At 39.1% G+C, this 20,781-nt stretch overlaps 1 protein-coding gene across 2 annotated transcripts in view; it reads left to right on the top strand.

Annotated features, from left to right (window-relative positions):
• ankrd50 (ankyrin repeat domain 50) overlaps nucleotides 1–20,781 on the top strand; it is a 100,667-nt gene that overhangs the window by 76,826 nt on the left and 3,060 nt on the right. Inside the window, exon 3 of one of the 2 annotated variants that reach the window (XM_059965099.1) lies at nucleotides 6,293–9,343. In XM_059965099.1, the coding sequence (XP_059821082.1) occupies nucleotides 6,293–9,343 (3,051 nt within the window). Of the gene's footprint in view, nucleotides 1–6,292; nucleotides 9,856–20,781 lie in introns of both variants that reach the window. The other variant, XM_059965098.1, reaches the window with a different exon arrangement.

Below are 20,781 nucleotides of genomic sequence, written 5' to 3'. Positions count from 1 at the left end.
CTGTAGACAACAATATTCAGCATACAATATTCAGCATACAAATCATGAATACCTTAAGGTGTGACTTAAATAATTATACAGGTAGTTAAACTATCCGCACAATTTTTTGCAATTTTTAGACAATAATCACTGATTTAGAAATTGGTCAAAACACTTAGTGTTTTATTATTTTAAGTTAACTGTTCTTGCTTGAACAGTATCTATGACAGTGAGGATAGTAATACTGTGACACAGTGTGAATTTTACCTGAAGCTGATGGAAGTAGGTACTAAAACATAAATAAGCTGGAACTTAACGACTAATGATACCCGTCTCACTCTTTCTAAATTAAGTTTTCTACAGTTAATGCTGACAGGACTGGAAAAAAAAGATGATGAGTAGAGTTAGAAGTTGTGGGGGGGGGAAGGGTGTAGGGAAAAACACAAGGTGATAGGTGAAACTGGAAAGGGTGAAATAAAGAGCTGGGAAGTTGATTGATGAAAGAAATACAGGACTGGAGAAGGGGGAATGTAATAGGAGAGAACAGAAGGCCATGGAAGAAAGAAAAGTGGTGAGAAGCACCAGAGGGAGCAATGGGCAGGGAAGGAGATAAGGTGAGAGAGGGAAAAGGAGATGGGGACTGGTGAGGTGGGGGGGTGGACATTACCGGAAGTTCGAGAAATCGATGTTCATGCCATCAGGTTGCCCAGATAGAATATAAGGTGTTGCTCCTCCAACTTGAGTCTGGCCTCATCGTGACAATAGAGGCCGTGAACTGATGTATCTGAATGGGAATGGGAAGTGGAATTAAAATGAATGGCCACTGCGAAATCCCGTTTTTTCTGGCAGGTGGAGCATAGGTACTCAGCGAAATGGTTTCCCAGTCTACGTTGGGTCTACCTCTCTGCTCTTATCTCCTTACCTGCCCTTCGCCTCTGGTGCTCCTCCACCCTTTTCTTTCTTCCATGGACTCTGTCATCTATTAGGTTCCCCCTTCTCCAGCCCTGTATCTCTTTCACCAATCAACTTCCTAGCTCTTAACCTCACCACTCCCCCTCCTGGTTTCACCTATCACCTTGTGTTTCTCCCTCCCCTTCCCCCCCCCCCACCTTTTAACTCTACTCCTCATGTTTTTTTCTCAAGTCTTGCTGAAGTGCCTTGGCTTGAAACATCGACTCTACTCTTTTCCACAGGTGGTGCCTGACCTTCTGAGTTCCTCCAACATTTTTTATGTGTTACTTTGATAATAAATTTACTTTGCACTTTAAACATTGATCTAACTGTGCCACTGGGCACTTGCACTCAAAATTTCTAAAGTTGTGAGATCCACGGTAGTAACTTTCAGTTGCAGGTATTGAATAAAGATTAGGTAACTTAGTTGCATCTTCTGACTAGTGTTCTTCCCATTATCTGATGGGCAGATGTTTATTTGGGTACAGGTTTTAAGTTGCCAGTAGCCTAGTACTCGTAATAGTACCTAGTACTATTCATGTTTACCTTAAGCCCATGTCTCAAATTTATCAGTAGAGTTTTTTGAGATTTGGAGGAGAAACAAGATCATATTCTGGCTGTATAACCATATAACCATATAACAATCACAGCATGGAAACAGGCCATCTCGGCCCTCCTAGTCCGTGCTGAACTCTTAATCTCACCTAGTCCCACCTACCCGCACTCAGCCCATAACCCTCCACTCCTTTCCTGTCCATATACCTATTCAATTTTACCTTAAATGACACAACTGAACTGGCCTCTACTACTTCTACAGGAAGCTCATTCCACACAGCTATCACTCTCTGAGTAAAGAAGAGTTTACTCATTTTTCCTTTAAACTTTTGCCCCCTAGCTCTCAAATCATGTTTGAATCTCCCCTACTCTCAATGGAAACAGCCTATTCACGTCAACTCTATCTATCCCTCTCAAAATTTTAAATACCTCGATCAAATCCCCCCTCAACCTTCTATGCTCCAATGAATAGAGATCTAACTTGTTCAACCTTTCTGTGTAACTTAAGTGCTGAAACCCAAGTAACATCCTAGTAAATCGTCTCTGCACTCTCTCTAATTTATTGATACCTTTCCTTTTGCAACTAGTATCTCTGAGGAATCTGATTGGATTCTATTTTCCCTATTCCTTTCTAACCAATTAATTTCATGGCATACTTCTGTCCTTTCTGAAGCACTGGATTTATACTAGTCTGTATTTCCCATTTTCACATAATGCACAGGATTCAGGGTGCAGATCAGTTACAAATATGGGTGGAGAAATAGCAGATGTAGTTTAATTTGGGTAAATCTGAGATGTTGCACTTTTGGAGGACAAATACAATCATGATGAAATCATACCTGCGACTTAACTATCTTAGAATATTAAGGGCATTCAACGTCACGGGGAAAATAACAAACTTCTGTAGGTGTACTGTTGCAGGTATTCTGTCTGGTTGCTTCATAGTCTGGTACCGCTTCTCAAATGTGCCAGAATACAAGAAGCTGCAGGGGGGGTTTGGACTCTACCCAATACATCAGGGTACATTCCTCCCACTATCGGTAGTGTCTACAGGAGGCACTGCCTCAAAAAGGCAATATCCATCAACAAATATCCCCACCATCAGCGCTATGTCATCTTTTCGCAGCTGTCATTGGACATGAGGTACAGAAGCCTGAAGTCTGACATCACTGTGTGCAAGCACAGCTATTTCCCTTCAAACCTTTGGTTCTTGAACTAACCAGCAAAACCCTAATCACCATTACAGTTTATCAACACTATGACCACTTTGATCATTTTGTACTAAAATGGATGTTGCTGTTTTTGTTCTAATTGTGATTTCTTGTAATAATTCTGTATAATTTATGCTTAATTTGTTTCTCACGTGACTGCTGCTTATATGGTGCTGTGGCAGGTGAGTTTCATTGCACCTATGACAATAAATTCAACTAACCCAAATAACAATATAACAGTGCAATAAATGTCTGCAATGTACATACTATTTACACAACACTGCCATTATCCCTCCCCCACCACCCCCGTGATCATGGAAGTTCTAAACTTGCTGGCCACTTTGACATTTTTCCAAATACATTTCAACCTGGTGTTTTCATTTATTTAAGCATTAGAATGCAAACTTTTAATTGTCAAGTATGTATGATGAGAGAATCTGGCTTCTGAACTTGCACCAAGTTAGACATTGTACAGAAATTGTCTATTCATTTCAAAGGACTTGGTTAAAGGATAATAGTATATATTGGTATTTTACATTCTAATTGTTTGTATTTTGTATTTTTTTGTTTCTGACAATTGAATTTTCAAGAATATTATCATATAACAATTACAGCACGGAAAAAGGTGATCTCGGCCCTTCTAGTCCATGCGGAATGCTTACTCCCACCAAGTCCCACCGACCTGCACTCAGCCCATAACCCTCCATTCCTTTCCTGTTCATATACCTATCCAATTTTATTTTAAATGACAATATCGAACCTGCCTCTACCACTTCTACTGGAAGTTCATTCCACACAGCTGCCACTGTCTGAGTAAAGAAGTTCTCCCTTGTGTTACCCCTAAACTTTGCCCCCTAACTCTCAACTCATGTCCTCTTGTTTGAATCTCCCCTACTCTCAATGGAAAGAGCCTATCTGCGTCAACTCTATCTATCCCCCTCATAATTTTAAATACCTCTATCAAGTCCCCCTTCAACCTTCTACGCTCCAAAGAATAAAGACCTAACTTGTTGGTGCTGAAACCCAGGTAACGTTCTAGTAAATCTCTGTACTCTCTGTATTTTGTTGACATCTTTCCTATAATTCGGTGAATTATATTCAGTGATTGGGTAATTTGGACCTATATTACTAACCTATGACATGTTTGTGAGCCAGGTAAGATCCCCATGTTAGTTAATTGACTTTCATAGTTATTTTCATGGTCTCATTATTGAGTATCAGGCTGTCTCTTGGAAGGAGTGACACACAGAAAAAATAATGCTTACCAAAAAGTTGTGGCATATGGTTTCAAGGACTGTGTTAAGGTAATAATAGCTCTATGCTAGGTGAATGTTCACAGGGAAAATGTTAGACTGAATTACTTAAGTTTTCTGGCTTATATAAGACATGATCAAATATGCCAGTTGCTCTTGTGGCACTATATAGATCAGATACAGTAGGGATATGGGATCTATCTTGACTCTCTTTACTAGCATACTGAAATGCAGTATTTCCAGGGAAGTTTTTGAAATAAATGACTTGGCCTTGATTCTAAAGACCACCTTCTATCGAAGAATGTGGCAATTCAATTCTCCTTTTGAATGAGAGTTGTAATATATGGTTCATTTTGTTTTGTTCTGTATCAACTGATTGGATTAAGCTAAATTCATGTAGAGGGCTCCACCCCATCAGTTAAAAGTGTACTTAATCAAATTTGAGGTTAAAAAATGCTAATCCACTGCACAATTTGATTATTTTTTAACTGAACAAATCAAATTTTGTGGTAAGAAAAGCAGCTTTGACCAGCTTGTATATAGACCAGCAAAGAATATTATACTTTATGAAGAAATTTTCAGTAATTGTGAGGTATCACATATATTAAATTTATCTTTTTAATTTAAATATTTGGCTTAAAATAGATTTCCATATCTCATTCCTTGTCTCCCTGTTCTGATTAATGTTTATAGTATTTTAAGTGATAGTTCACACTTCAGTAAATGTTAATAGCCTCATTAATAGCCTACAGGTGTTTAATTTGATATTGGAAGTAATTTTCTTGCTGGTTAATTAAATAGATTGGACTAAAATGTTAAAGTTAATAGATCACCAATGGTTCTGCTTACAGGAGTGCAGATAATATACTCTCTATGCTATATGACTGATCCTTCTCCCTCTCTTCCCTCTTCTTACTTTGTATTTCTCCTTTCACTTATAGAATGGGTCATTTCACATTTCCTGCAGGGCAGCTGAAGGAAAATGAACTTAATCAACACTGCAAGTGTACTGGTAAAAATTTCAGGTTTTGGGTAGAGAGAGAGATTCATAATACGGACAGTCTTTCCCGTGGAAACCGTGGTGGCTGTCCCATTTTGGGAAGGGTACTGTAGCAGTATATAAGAAAAGATTCAAAAGCAAGATGTCTCCAGGGATCTCTCAAAACTACTTGCCTACTTTTCATTGTCTAGCTCACTGGCATTCATTCTTCTTCAACAGCGATTACAGAGCCAGAAGGTTGTACAATGCAGGAATCTGTGCTTTCTACCCCAAAAACTCCATTTGATCATCAAGTACCAGTTATGTTGCTGCGCCTTTTCTTGGAGGCTTTGAGTGCATTCTTGAATTTTCTCAACTGTGTGAATGATGTGAGTTGCCCTCAAATAACTGACTGAATGTAGCAAGGGCCTCAATCCTAGGGAAGTTGGTCTGAGAAAGACACTTGTATGTGTTCATCTATTCATAAATGCAAATGTTATTTGCATGCTGCAGCTTGGTTACTGTGTTTTGGGTTATCGGTTCTGGTATGTGGTCACTATTGGTTGAATAATTTCCTATTCATTCTGAAATTAGCTCTATTCCCACAGGACATTTAATGGAAATGAACTTCAACATTATGGTATAAAATACCATTGTGGTATGAAAAATATCAAGAGCCATGGTGCAGCCTTGTTTGATGGCAGGTTTTCACTGAGATTGAGTCTTTTTGGAATTTGCTAATTAATATCATGGTTTCTTCTCTGTTTTAGAGTAATGTGGAAACATTTCTATGGCATCTGAATATTTATTCAGATGAAATTTTGGTTTATTCAGGAATAGATTGTGGACAAGTATTTTGACAATAGTACAACAGAGAAGGGGTCTGGAAAGCTGATGGTGAACTAATAAAATGATACAATCTGACATATGATATCTGACGTTACATTTTTAAGTGATACTTATCTGGGGCATAGTTTGTACATAAAGAAAGAAAAACATGTAAGGTTTCAGAGGAAGGACTGTTAAAGATAAGGTAAAGGAATAATTATCTAATTACACTCAAAAACAGGTTAAAGCAGATTTTGACTAACTACTGTATGTATATCGGAAGATGGTCTGATCATTTTTGTTGTAGTTTGGAAATGCAGAATCATTTTCCAAAGGAATTGTTGTTCAAAAACTTTGAATAAAAGAGGGAGTTTGCAGATGAACAAGTTGTTGGAATGATGTGTAAGGCTAAGTGTCACGCAATCTGGGCTGAATTTATAAGGTGCATAATCTGTGCAGAAGGGTTAGCAGACATAAGTTTGATAAACTCCTACCTTAATAATAATATCTAATTGTATTTCTTATTTTCCATGCAGGTTTCCGAAAAATTAGCTTGGATGATCTACGTAAAGCCTACATAGTGAAAGATGTACAGCAGTATATTCTACATAGGCTGGACCAGGAGGAAGCACTCAGGCAGCATCTGACAAAAGAAACAGCTGAAATGTTGAACCAACTTCATATTAAAAGCAGTGGCTGTTTCCTTTATCTCGAACGTGTCCTTGATGGAGTGGTGGAAAGTTTTATTATGCTGCGAGAAATTAGAGATATTCCAGGAACTTTGAATGGACTCTATCTCTGGCTTTGTCAGAGGCTTTTTGTGCGAAAACAATTTGCAAAAGTGCAGCCTATTCTAAACGTAATTTTGGCTGCCTGTAGGCCTTTGTCGACTTCGGAATTGTATCATGCAGTCTGGACAAAAAATATGACCATGACAATAGAAGAATTTCAGCGGAAATTAGATATATTATCAAAGGTTCTTGTTGATGGCTTGGGAAGCACTAAGATTCTGTTTCATTACAGTTTTGCCGAATGGTTACTTGATGTGAAGCACTGCACCCAGAAATACTTGTGTAATGCTGCAGAGGGCCACAGGATGTTAGCCATGAGTTACACATGTCGTGCAAAAGAACTCTCCCCGATGGAGGTACAAGAATTGGCTCTGCACCTGCTTAATTCTAACTTACAGCTGGAAACACATCATTTGGCATTGTGGATGATTTGGAACAGTACGCCTGTGAAAGGAGCTTTGTCGACAGTGATTCCTAAAGAACAGGAAATACTGCAGCTTTTAGTGAAGGCAGGAGCTCATGTGAACAGTGATGATGACCGTACATCATGTATTGTTCGGCAGGCATTGGAGAGGGAGGACTCCATTCGAACTCTACTGGATAATGGGGCCTCTGTTAACCAGATTGATTCTAATGGAAGAACATTGTTGGGTAGTGCAGCCTATAGTGGCAACTTAGATGTAGTTAATCTTCTGATATCAAGGGAAGCTGATCTGGAAGTTGAAGATAATCATGGACAGACAGCACTTACACTTGCTGCAAGGCAGGGTCACACCAAGGTTGTTAATTGCCTCATTGGGCATGGTGCTAACATAAATCATACTGACCAAGATGGATGGACAGCACTCAGGTCAGCAGCTTGGGGAGGACACACTGAGGTGGTTTCTGCACTTCTTTATGCTGGAGCTAAAGTGGATTGTGCCGATGCAGATAGTCGGACTGCTCTTAGGGCAGCAGCATGGGGCGGACATGAAGACATTGTTCTAAATCTGCTCCAACATGGAGCTGAGGTTAACAAAGCAGATAATGAAGGAAGGACGGCACTTATTGCAGCAGCATACATGGGACATAGAGAAATAGTTGAACACCTGGTTGATCATGGTGCTGTGATAAATCATGAAGATGTAGATGGAAGAACAGCTCTGTCAGTCGCTGCATTGTGTGTCCCAGCAAGCAAAGGTCATGCATCAGTGGTTAGTTTGCTAATTGATCGAGGAGCAGAAGTTGACCACTGTGACAAGGATGGTATGACTCCACTGTTAGTAGCAGCCTATGAAGGTCATGTGGATGTTGTCGATTTGCTTCTTGAAGGAGGGGCAGATGTGGATCACACTGATAACAACGGTCGTACTCCTCTTCTAGCTGCTGCATCCATGGGCCATGCCTCTGTTGTAAACACCTTGTTGTTTTGGGGTGCAGCAGTGGATACCATCGATAGTGAAGGAAGAACAGTATTGAGTATAGCCTCAGCACAAGGAAATGTGGAAGTGGTGCGTACTCTGCTGGACAGAGGACTTGATGAGAATCATAGAGATGATGCTGGTTGGACTCCATTGCATATGTCAGCATTTGAGGGTCACCGAGTAGTATGTGAAGCACTTATTGAACAAGGTGCTAGAACTAATGAGGTGGACAATGATGGTCGAATCCCTTTAATACTGGCTGGTCAGGAAGGCCATTATGACTGTGTACAGGTTATGCTTGAAAACAAATCAAATGTAGATCAGAGAGGCTATGATGGGAGGAATGCATTACGTGTTGCATCATTAGAAGGCCATAGAGATATAGTTGAACTTCTCTTGAGCCATGGGGCTGATGTTAACTGCAAAGACGCTGACAGCCGCCCAACTCTGTACATCCTAGCACTTGAAAATCAGCTAGCAATGGCTGAGTATTTGCTAGAAAATGGAGCAAATGTAGAAAGCACAGATGCAGAGGGAAGAACTGCTCTGCATGTTTCCTGCTGGCAGGGACACTTGGAAATGGCTCAACTTTTAATAAACTATCATGCTGATGTTAATTCGGCAGATAATGAGAAGAGGTCAGCTTTGCAATCTTCTGCATGGCAAGGACACATGAAAATTGTCCAGTTGCTGATTGACCATGGAGCATCAGTAGATCATACATGCAACCAGGGTGCCACTGCTCTTTGTATTGCAGCCCAAGAAGGACATGTGGATGTTGTCCAGATATTGTTAGAACATGGTGCTGATCCAAACCATGCTGACCAGTTTGGACGCACTGCAATGAGAGTTGCTGCAAAAGGTGGCCACACACAAATTATAAAGTTATTAGAAAAGTATGGAGCTTCTAGTTTAAATGGATGCAGCCCATCTCCAGTTCATACAATGGAACAGGCAGCCCCTCAATCTGTCACCGTGAAAATGCAATCTTTGACAATTAAGTCAAATAGCTCAAGCAGCACTGGTGGAGGAGATCTACAGACTGCTGTGCGGGGTTTTTCTAACGGCCCTCAACATCCTTTCAGTTCACCCTCTGAATCTCCAGATTCAACAGTCGATCGGCAGAAGTCTTCTCTGTCCAATAATTCACTAAAGAGTTCCAAAAATTCCTCTCTCCGCACAACATCATCCACAGCAACAGCCCAGACTGTACCTATGGACAGTTTCCATGGTATGTCCTTCACAGAACAGATACAGCAGCATTCTTTGCCACGCAGTCGAAGCAGGCAGTCTATTGTATCTCCGTCATCTACTACACGTTCCATTGGACAGCATGCTAGTTCCCCAACCAGTGAAAATGAATGGGGTCAAATGAAGCCCAATGTGAAATCTGGTAAGAGCAGCAAAACTGGACATGTCTCCGGTGAAGGTTCCAAAATTGCTTCATCTGGGAAAAGAGCAGCACAAAATAAACAAACCAGCTCCCCTCAGCCCAAGGTTTTAGAATATGAAATGACACAGCTTGACAAGCGAACAGCCATAAATAAAATGGTGCAGAATAGCGTAGTGTCACTAAAACAGACATCACATGAATCACAGTGTAAAATCTTAATTCCACAAAGTCCACAGGAACATACAAGGACTCAGCAACAGTTCTTAATTCAACAGCATGGAGAGCAGAAGAAACGAAATGGAATCATGACAAATCCAAATTATTTGCAAGGGAATCCTGTTTTCCTGAGCAGAGTTGCTGTTCCAAGAAATGCACAGGAAAGAGGACATAATGAGTGTTTGGAAGGTTATCCATTAGCAGAGACTGAACTGAGCCTGAAGCAGGCTCTAAAATTACAGATTGAAGGGACAGATTCAAGTTTTAATTACAAGAAAGAGACACCATTATAGCAGGTACCCTTAAGCGTATTTATTTGTTTCTCTAACGCATTCAATTATTGACATTGTGATAAGTTGTAGACCCAAATTTCCTATAACAGGTTCATCATTTTATCTATACATAAGTCAGTCTCAGCAATAGAACTTAGGAAGCTGCATTGAAATGGGAGTAGTCTTTCTAAGACATTGGTGTCCATAATTCAGTTAGATCATGACTGATCTGTGACTCAGCTGTACAAATGTAGTTTCTCTCTACTCTTGGCTATTCTGCTAAAAATCTTGAAAACTTCAATTGGAAGCAATATCATAATGTGTGTATCTGTAGATTTGGTGTTACTGCAGTTGAAACCTATGAGAAAGCCATTTTGATTTGAAGCATAAAAAGATGAAAATTTGTAGTTTCTTCAATGGGAGTAGACTTTTTGGCTAATGCTCTGGAAATAAAGGTGGAAAATGATGGATATCTTTTAGAGGTTAGGATTTCTTTAATTTTTTATATAATTCTTTATACTTGTTAAATATTTACTTTGTTGCATGCTGTGCCATGATAAACACACCACAGCAATTTCCTAATGCAGGTAAATGTGTATGGTTAATAGAGTTGATTCTGGTTCTTCCATATTCTGCATGTCAGACAGCATCTTTAGAGAAATGAAAGTAATGAGGAAAGAATGAGCAAAACTTAAAGATGCAACAGGTTTTAAACATAAAGACTGTGGAAAAAAAAGTGAGGGGAAGGAAGTAAAGGGGAAGATCTGTAATACTTTGGCGAACAGAAGAAATTAAATACTGAAGTTGTTTACAGTCTTAATATGTCTGGCATTATTCCTTTTGTTTAATTTGCCTTCAACACTTACAAATCTTTTTGTTCTTTTCTCAGTTTCCTCATTTCCCTACCACAACCTGGTCAATACCTGTAAAGTCTTTGTAAGACTTCCCTGTTCTGATGAATGATCATCGGTCTGAACTGCAAAGTATAATCATCACTTTCAGGTTTTCATTTTGAGTACCTGAGGTAGTAATCTCAATGACCTGAGCATCCTATCTTAATGTCTCCCAACCATTTTTGACATTTGCAACTTGCCATACAGATGACCATAAGACCATAAAACATAGGAACAGAAATAAGCAATTTGGCTTATCGAGTCTACTCTGCTATTCTGTCATGGCTGATTTATTATCTCTCTCAACCCCATTCTCCTGCCTTCCCTCCGTAACCTTTGACAACCTTACTAATCAAGAACCTATCTACCTTCGGTTTAAATATACCCAATGTTGGATTGCGATGTTTTAATCTTAGATTCTTTCAGAAGTCATGAAAGAGGTACAAAATGTGTTGCTTCACGATTGTTTAAGTTTTAATAGAGCAAAGAAAATTTTAGGCAATGATAGTGGTCTACTAAGTGAAGGGAGGAAGGGAGTGGGAAGCAAAACAAAATGGCACCACTGTGTAGTCAGCTCTTTTTATACCCGTAGATAAGAAACAATTTGCTCAAAATTGTGGATAAGAGTTAACCAATGAGATATCCTCTGTTCAAATAATGCAGCACCTGAGAAGCTTACAGAGCTTTCCAGAATGGAAAAATGTAACCACTTGGAGAAATACTGAACAACTGCATATACTATACATACTGTGACCACTAGAAAAAATACTAAACAATTACATATATATAAATAGTTAGAAATAAAAAGTGCTAACAGTTAATTGTTAAGCTAGTAAGAAAATAATTATTAAGTCTTATCCAGCACCAAGTACTTGGCCTCTACAGCTGTCTGTGGAAATGACTTCCATAGATTTACCACACTCTTGCTAAAGTAATAATTACTCATCTTTGTTCTGAAGGGGCATCCTTGTGTTCTGAGTCTGTGCGCTCTGGTCCTACATGCCACCAATATAGGACACAGCCTTTCCACATCCAACCTATCTAAGCCTTTAAAAATTTGGTAGGTTTTAATGAACTCTGCCCTGTTTCTTCTAATCTCCAGTGAGTACAGACTCAAAGCCATCAAATGCTCCTCATGCATTAACCCTTTCATTCCCAGGATGATTATTGTGATTATTCTATGGGGCCTCTTCAATACCAGCACATTCTTTACAAGATAAGAGGCACAAAACTGCTCACAATACTCTCGAGTGAGGTTTGGCCAATGGGTTTATAAACCTTCAGTATTAGATCCTTGCTTTTATACTTTAATCCTCGTGAAATGAGAGCTAGCCTTGCATTTACCTTCCTTACCACTGACTGAACCACAAGTTAACTTTTAGGGAATCCTGCACAAGGTCTCCCAGGTTCCCTTGTACCTCTTATTCTGAATTTGCTCCCTGTTTAGAAAATAGTCTATGCCTTTATTCCTTCTACCAAGTGCATAACCATTCACTTCCCTACAGTCCTTCTGCAGACTCTTGGCTTCCTCAGATAACTATCTTCCCCTCCATCTATCTTGGTATTTTCTACAAACTTGGCCAGAAAGCTTCAATTTCAATGTCCAAATTAATATACAATATGATAAGAAACGGTACCAACACCGAACCCTACAGAACGACACTAGTCACCAGCAACTAACCAGAAAAGGCTCTCTTTATTTCCACTTTTTGCCTTGTGCCAGTCAGCCAGTCTTCTATCCATGCTAGTATCTTTTCTATAATACCATGAGCTCTTATCTTGTTTACCAACTTCATGTGTGACACCTTGTCAGAAGCCTTTTGAGAGTGAAGTAAACAACATCCATTGACTCTCCTTTGTCTATCCTGCCAATTATTTCCTTAAAGAATTCAAACAGATTTGTCATGCAAGATTTCCCCTTAAGGAAACTGCTTATTTTGTTCTGTTTTATCATGTGCCTCTAAGTACCCCAAATATCTCATCCTTAATAATGAACTCCAACATCTTACCAACTACTGGTCAGGCTAACTAGCCTATAAGTTCCTGTCTTTTGCCTCATTCCTTTCTTAAAGAGTGGAGTGACATTAGCAATATTCTAGTCCTACTGAACAATTCTGGAATCTGGTGAATGTTGCATGATCACTACTAATGCCTCCATAATCTCTTAAGCTACCTCTTTCAGAACCCTGCCAGTCTAGTCCAGGTGGCTCATCTACTTTCAGACCTTTTAGCTTCCCAAGTACCTTCTCCTTAATAATAGCAACTACACTCACTTCTGCCTCTGACACTCTTGAATTTCTGGCATACTGCTGGTACTTTCCACAGTGAAAACTGAGGCAAAATACTTATTCAGTTTGTTCACCATATCTTTGTCCTCCATTAAGTCTCCAGTGGTTATTTTCCAGCAGTCCAATATTCACTCTTGCTTTTCTTTTACTCTTTTATACATCTAAAAAAACTTCTTGTATCCTCTTTTATATTATTGGCTAGCTTACCTTCATACTTCATATTTTCTCTCCTTATTGCTTTATTTAGTTACCTTCTGTTTGTTTTTAAAAGCTTCCAAATCTCTAGCTTCCCACTAATTTTTGCTATACTATATGCTTTTTTTTTGCTTTTATATGGTTTTGACTTCCCATGTCAACCATGGTTGCTTCATCCTCCTTTTGGAATACTACTACTTCTTTGGGATGAATATATCCTGCACCTTCCAAAATGCCTTTGGAAACTCCAGCCATTGCTGTTCTAAACCCTCCTAGTGTCCCCTTCTATTCAACTTTGGCCAGTTCCCTTTCCTCCACTGTAATCTGATTTTAGCTTCTCCTTCTCAAACTGTATGGTGAATTCTATTATATTATGATTGCTGTTTCCTAAGGGTTCCTTTAGTTTAAGCTCCCTGATCAAATCTGGTTCATTACACAGCAAAAATTGTTTCCCTAGTAGGCTCAACCACAAGCTGCTCTTAAAAAAAACATCTCATAGACATTTTACAAGTTCCTTATCTTGGGATGCAGCAACAACCTGATTTACCATCTACTACCATATTGAAATCCCCCATGAGTATCATAACATTGCCCTTTTTACGTGCCTTTTCTATCTCCTGTTGTGATTGTCTACCCCACATCCTGACTATTGTTTGGATGTCTGTATATAACTTCCATCAGGGGCTTATTACCCTTTCAGTTTCTTAACTTGACCCACAAGGACTCTAATCTTCTGGTCCAATGTCACCTCTTTCTAAGGATTTGATTTCTTTTTTTTAACCAACAGCCACCCCATCCCTTCTGCCTACCTGCCTGTACTTTCTATCCTGGTGTCTATCCTTGGATGTTAAGCTCCCAGCAATGATATTCTTTCAGTCATGGGTCAGTGATGCCCACTACATCTTAGCTGCCAATTTCTAACTGCACTACAAGATCATCTGCCTTATTCCATATATTTTGTGCATTCAACTATATATTCTTCTGTCCTGTATACATCCCCCTTTTTATCTTTGCCCCTAAGTTACCAGAAGTTAAATTCTAATCCTTTTCTAAATCTTGTCTTTTTACTTATTCTGGAAACTTTTGTAACTTCTCCTTTGCTCTCTTTCCCTTTCACTTTATCGTTGTTTTTCCAAACTGTTCAACCACCCCCCCCCAACACTATTTAGTTTAAAGACTGACTATAACTTTGCCTGACCAACTGCCTATCCTTCCTCACAGTCTCACTACATGCTGCATCTACTTGTATACTATATGCCCGCTCAGTCCAGTTCCCATTTCCCTACCAAATTAGCTCAATCCTTCCCCAACAACTCTAGCAATCCTGCTCACAAACATATTGCTTCCTCCACCACCACCCCACTCCAGGTCCAGGTGTAATCCATCCTTCTTTATACCTTGCCCAGAAGAATTCCCAGTGTTCCAGAAATCTGAAACTCTCTCCCTGCTCTAAATCCTCAGCCACACATTCATCTGCCAAGTCATTCAATTGTTACCCTTATTGGTATTTGTCACAGGCAACAATCCATAAGTTACTATCCAGGAGGTCCTGCTTTTCGGCTTTCCACCTAACTATCTATATTCTCTCTTCGAGACCTTCTCCCTTTTACTTCCTATGTCTTTGGTACTAATGTGTACCACAACTTTTGGCTGCTCATCCTTCCCCTTTAGAATGCTGTGGACTCGATCCAAGATGTCCATGACCCTAGAATCAGGGAGACAACATACTATCCAGGTGTCTCATTCATGTCCACTGAATATCTTGACTGCTCTGTTAATTAGTGAACCCCAGTTCACCACTGCACTTCTCTTCTCCCCTCCTCCCTTCTAAGCTACAGAGCCAGTCTCAGTGCCAGAGACTTGGTTGCTGGGGCTTTCCCCTGGTAGATTGTTCTCCTTCCACCAACCATATCCAAAATGGTATGCATATTATTGAGGGGGAATATCACAGGGGATGCTCTGCACTATCTGTCTATTCTGTTGGCTTCTTTTGACAGTCACCCAGGTACCTGCCCCCTGCAAATTAGGAGTAACTACTTGCCTGTAGCTTCTATCACCTCCTCATTCTCATGATGGTAAGCAAAAATTTTTTGGCCCATAAGAGTGGTGCTTATCAACAAGAGGTAAAAGACATCAGCTCCACACCCACTCACAGTTGAGTATAGTACAAAAAACAAGTTTATCTCATCCATAGTGGGGGAAAGAAACTGGGATGGATCTTCATCTGAAGGAATAAGTTGAATTTTACTGTTATCGTATGTAAACTGACATAACCTTTCACCTAATTCACAACTGACTACTTGCAAAGAAGTAGTTTTCCATTAAAGTTGAAGCCAGAATATATTGAGTTTTCCATGGTAACGTTTGGGAAACCGAGAACTTGAAATATAGCTTAAACACAAGGTGAATTATTTATTTACATAGCTTGTTTACAGTCATGCCTATGCAGTTGGACAAAGCAGACACAATATACAGTGCATTTAGTAAATCACATATGTACCAGTGTATGTTACAGGACCTCAATTTATTTATGCAGGGATATTGGGCACCACTTTCCTTGCTCCAGAAATACAGCAGGTCAATAATTGGTTACATTGTTGTTGATCCCACTCTGAATTTCCCTCCTCTCAAAATATTAACAACTTTGTCATTAATACAAGGAATTGCATTGATACTTTTAAATATAAGAGCAAAAATAATCTGTTTCTACATTTGTAGTGTTCTCGCACAGGTGTAAAAACTCTGAACTAAACACCTAGTGTAAACTGGAGTCAATGAGGCACAATCCCAGTAAGATTAACTGTTTACTGTTCACTCTTCCACATTAACGTATGGTGAAAACTGTTGATAAAACAATACAAAATATATACAGTATTTGTTTCCTTCTTGGCATCACATTTGCATCATAAATACTTGCAAAAATAAAACTACAACAAGCTATATTACATTAAAGTACAACATACAGTCAGAATCTACCTATGCCATCAACTGGCTTTAAATACACTTCAACACAAACTATCCACAACTCTTTAAATAAAAAAGAACATAAACTTTATCAACCATCATTACTTTTAACAGAATCAGCATTAACATTTTTACTTCAACATATTGATTATCTTATGAACTTACGGCGTTGCTTCTATGATGTTTCTAGTGCATAGAAAGAAAACTTTTCTCGCGCTGATCCTGCACACACAAGCCCCCTCCTTCCCGTTTCTCCAAACCGGTATTTTCTCACAAGACGCAGTGAAACCGGGTGTGACATTATTGCATGCTGCGATATATCACAGACAATGAATTTACTTTCAACCTTAACTTTAACTAGAAAGTAATTACAAACGAATTACTAAAGCAAAAATATAATAAACTAAACGAATGCCTTAAGGGCATCACAACATTGACTAAAGACCAAGATTTCTTCTTTCAGAGATGAAATAGCACAACTTGCTATTTACAACTTGCTGCAAGCTTCTCGGCAGAAAATATCTATAACCTGGAAACTTAGTTCAATATGTTGTTGTCCACATAAAGCTCATAAAGCAACAAGATTGGAGGGGCCTCACTGAGAAACAGTACAAACTAAGAAATAAATTTAAGAGCTGAACAAAAAGAAAGACGATTGTTCAGCTGAGAACTGTGGTTAACAGTCAACGTCCAAGTAGAGTTTATTGTGTACACAAGAACATGTCTACAAGGGTACAATAAAAAACTTGCTTGCAGAGATGTCACAGGCAGATAACATCAGATAAACAATATTCAAAAGAAAAACATAAATAAAACATGAATTATACACTATTTTTACAGGAAGAAATTAGAACAGAAAAATAGACCAATAGTATCATTCAGCTATACAAAGAGACCTAGCAATCTCAGTTAGCACATGATGATATTGCATTAATCTGTTTTTTTTAAAACCTGACAAAATTATGAAGCCTACATATAATTAGTTTATTGGGATTTGATTCTTTTCTAATTATTGGAAAGTAACTAATTTAAAATCTCACTTGGATGCTGTGCAAAATGTGTAATGTTTTAAGACTAAATTGTAATAACTTAAATTCACCTGATTTCCCTTAACTGTAGTGCTGAAGACAACAAATAGGAACATTATTAGTACTTCATTGTTAAGTTCCATAAGTATGCAAATCACAAAGTTGCTGGTATTTTGTGGGAAAAATATTGCTGCATCAAACATCAGCAACTTTCAGTTTGAGAAAGGCAACTGTCCATTTCCTTCTATAGATGCTGCCTGACTTACTGAGTTCCTGTAGAGTACAGAGTAATCTTGGCATTCTTGTGCATGACCACAAAGTGTTAACATGCAGGTGCAACAGGTAATTAAGAAGGCAAATAACATATGGGCTTTTATTGCTAAGAAGCTGAAGTTTAAAAATAACAATTATGCAGGGTGTTGGTAATGCTGCGCATTGAGTACTGTGTATAATTTTGCTTATCTAATATCAGAAAAGATATACCCACGTTAGAGATAGTTCAGGAGAGAGTCACTTTACTAATTCCTGGGATGAAAAGCTTGTCCTATCAAAAATAGGCTCTGTGTTAGCATGGACAGGATAACTTGCATTCACTTCAGTTCTGTGAGTCAAAAGGTGTCTGATGAAGCCAATGTGAGACTCTCACATTTTGCAAATGTTGCGGCCAAAAATTATTGGTAAAGCTGGGAGTTTGCTAGTTTGAGATGAGGTACCCTCCTCTGCTCTGAGCATCCGTGTGCATGAAGCTGAAGTTCTCAATGCTGTCCATGTATGTTACCTCCTTTGACATGTCATGGCCTAGGGATTCCCAGAAGTCGGAGGGGTGCTGTATTTTATTTGAGAACATTGCTGAATCATTTCCTCTGGCTGGGTAATCTCTTCCTTTTACAGAGTAGTGTCTGATATGTTGAGGTGCAGAAAGTACAAGGGGCTAACCAGTCCTGTGAAATTGCTGTGAAACATTGTAGAGTGAGCAGATTTACTCAGTTTGAGCATTTTGGGGCAAATGAGCGAAACAACAGATCCGTCTAAAAGTATTAAAGACCTTAGTGCTGGATTTGTTGAACCGGGATAGAATGTTGAACTTGGTTCTGTCTTAAAAAAATTTAGAGAATTTGCTTTGGTGATATTGCTCCTTTGCTTTGTGCCTCCTATATTTGGCCTAAGTCTCAGAAGCATATAGAAGAACGTAAATACTGATGACCATGGATTTTATGCTGGCTCTAATGTTTTGATCTTCAAGCACTATTTTCATCATGGATCAAAACCTTGTTCAAGATGGTGAAAAATTTCATCATTACCTTCACTGAAAGATACAATGATCCTTAACATTTAGGAAGTGGTTTGTATTTGCCAGAGTTTTTGAATGGACCTTTTGTTGTCAGAGCTGAATTGTGCACTAGGCAGTCTAGCCTTGAGGGCCAGAGCCATCTGCAGAATGTGTGAGACCATTCATAATCCTCTGTTTTCCAATTAAGTGTGACTATTTGAAAGTTCTGGTTTGTAGAAACCAAGGTGGGTGGCAAAAATTGACTGGAGTAAAGATGCAAGATCCAATAAAAATTGGGAATATCGGAGTACTCCTTCTTGATGTCAGTCAGGAATCTGTGTTGCTGTACATGGTGCAGGTGTCACCCATACCCCCATTCCTCCGCTGTGGCAGCAAATATGTGTGGCTGCATCATGCTATGCATGGAACCTAAGTAAGTGAACACCAAGTGTTACTGTGCTGTGGTTTTACACGTTTCCATTGTTGCAAAGGATTAGCCTGGCCGTGGTGGAACAGAATGTTTCATATAGCTGGGCTTGCTGCACTACCTGTCTTTTCTAGTACGGTCCATCAGAGAAAAATATACCTTTGACCACAAGTCCACCAGGCAGTAGTCAGTATGGAACATCCTTAAAGCTTTGTGGGTAAAGGACACAATAGATCCTGCAGAATGGTTTTCCAAGCAGGTTTTCAAAACCATTTGGCAGAATGCCTCATCACCAGAACTCACCAACAAGTATCAAGACTTCACCTGGCTGACAGTGAGAGAGGATCTCCCCATCAGATCTTTCATGCAAGTCAGATACTGATTCCCAACGCTCAAGTCCTCAAGACAGCAACAGTGACAATGTGAAAACTGTACTACTTTTTGTGAACTTTGATTTGCAACATACATCCTTGTTGAGATTCATCTGAAGCAGATATATAACTGAGGACTTTAAGATTTACAAGCTCTTCCCAAGGATGCTAACTGGCACAAACATCAAGTGTTGCTGGAAGATCATCAATGTTTTGAGGGATGCACCTTCTGCCCAAAATTTGTTAAGAGATGTTTGTAAGTAACAGCTGCTGCCTGGCACATTACTAGCTGTAGGAGGACTACTAAAGGACACACTGAAGCTTGGTGCAACCAACCTAAATTCTTGTTGCCACGGTCACTGAGGACCTAGGTTTTATGTTATAAGCTCCAAAAACACTTGTAGAATATATTCTTAAAAGAGACCTGTGCTTATTATGTAGAATGTATTAAATGGATGACACTGCAAGTGTCCAGACTGCGCACACTGAATATTAAGAAAGCCAATGTACCATTTCTAGCTCTATAAAATTCTGATTAGGCTACACTTGCTATATTGTGTTCATTTGTGGTCCTCTGATTTTAAGAAGTAAATGGAAATTTTAGAGAGGATACAGGTGCGGATGAGATTTACCAAAATGCTGCCTGGGTTAGAGAGCATGTTGAGCGTGTTTTATGAGAATAGGTTGAGCGAGCTTGGGCTTTTTTCTTCAGAATGAAGAAGGATGAAAAGTGATGATAGAGGTGTATAAGATAATAAGAGGCATGGATAGAGCAGACAGCCAGAGAGATTTTCCCAGTGCAGAAATGGCTAATAGGAGGGAACATAATTTCAAGGCTATTAGAGGTAAGCAGAGGTTTTTTTTTACACAGAGTGGTGGGTGCAAGAAGTGCACTGTCAGGGTTGATAGTAGAGACAAATAATATTAAAGACATTTAAGAGACTCTTAGATAGGAACATGGATGAAAGGAAAATGGAAGGCTCTGTGGGAGGGAAGGATTAGATCTTAGAGTAGGTGGAAAGGTCGGCTGAAGGGCTTGTGCTGTACTGTGTCGTACTGTTCCATGTTCTTTGTTATGTTCTATTTGTATATTCATGAATAAAATTTACTGAAATACAAAAGAAGAGGGTGAGTAGGGAACTATTTTTAAATCTTAATCCATTCTCATGAATGCTCCAATGAACAATTCAACAGTGACTTGGAGATTGGCCTCTTGAGTATGTCCAAACCACTTGCTAGGCTGCACTCTTACAGTCTCTCTTATTAGTCACCCCATCATGGGCATACCCTTTGTTCCATGGGTACTCCATGGGCCTTTATCTGAAAGTTAAATTATGCTTTTGCCTAATTTTGCCAAGTTCTTATGAAAAGTCATCCATCTGAAGTTCTTATTTCTAAGGCTTATTAAGTATTTGGAGCATTTTCTATCTTTAGGTTTTCAGCTTTTCTAGTTTTTTCTGGTTTTCATTCACTATTGCATATGCAGCTTTTGTAAATCTTCAGATTAAATTGCA

The sequence above is a fragment of the Hypanus sabinus genome, chromosome 3, assembly GCF_030144855.1.
Source record: "Hypanus sabinus isolate sHypSab1 chromosome 3, sHypSab1.hap1, whole genome shotgun sequence".
NCBI lineage: Eukaryota > Metazoa > Chordata > Chondrichthyes > Myliobatiformes > Dasyatidae > Hypanus > Hypanus sabinus.
Note: the sequence above shows the minus strand (reverse complement) of the source record. Positions and strands in the feature narration are given on the sequence as shown.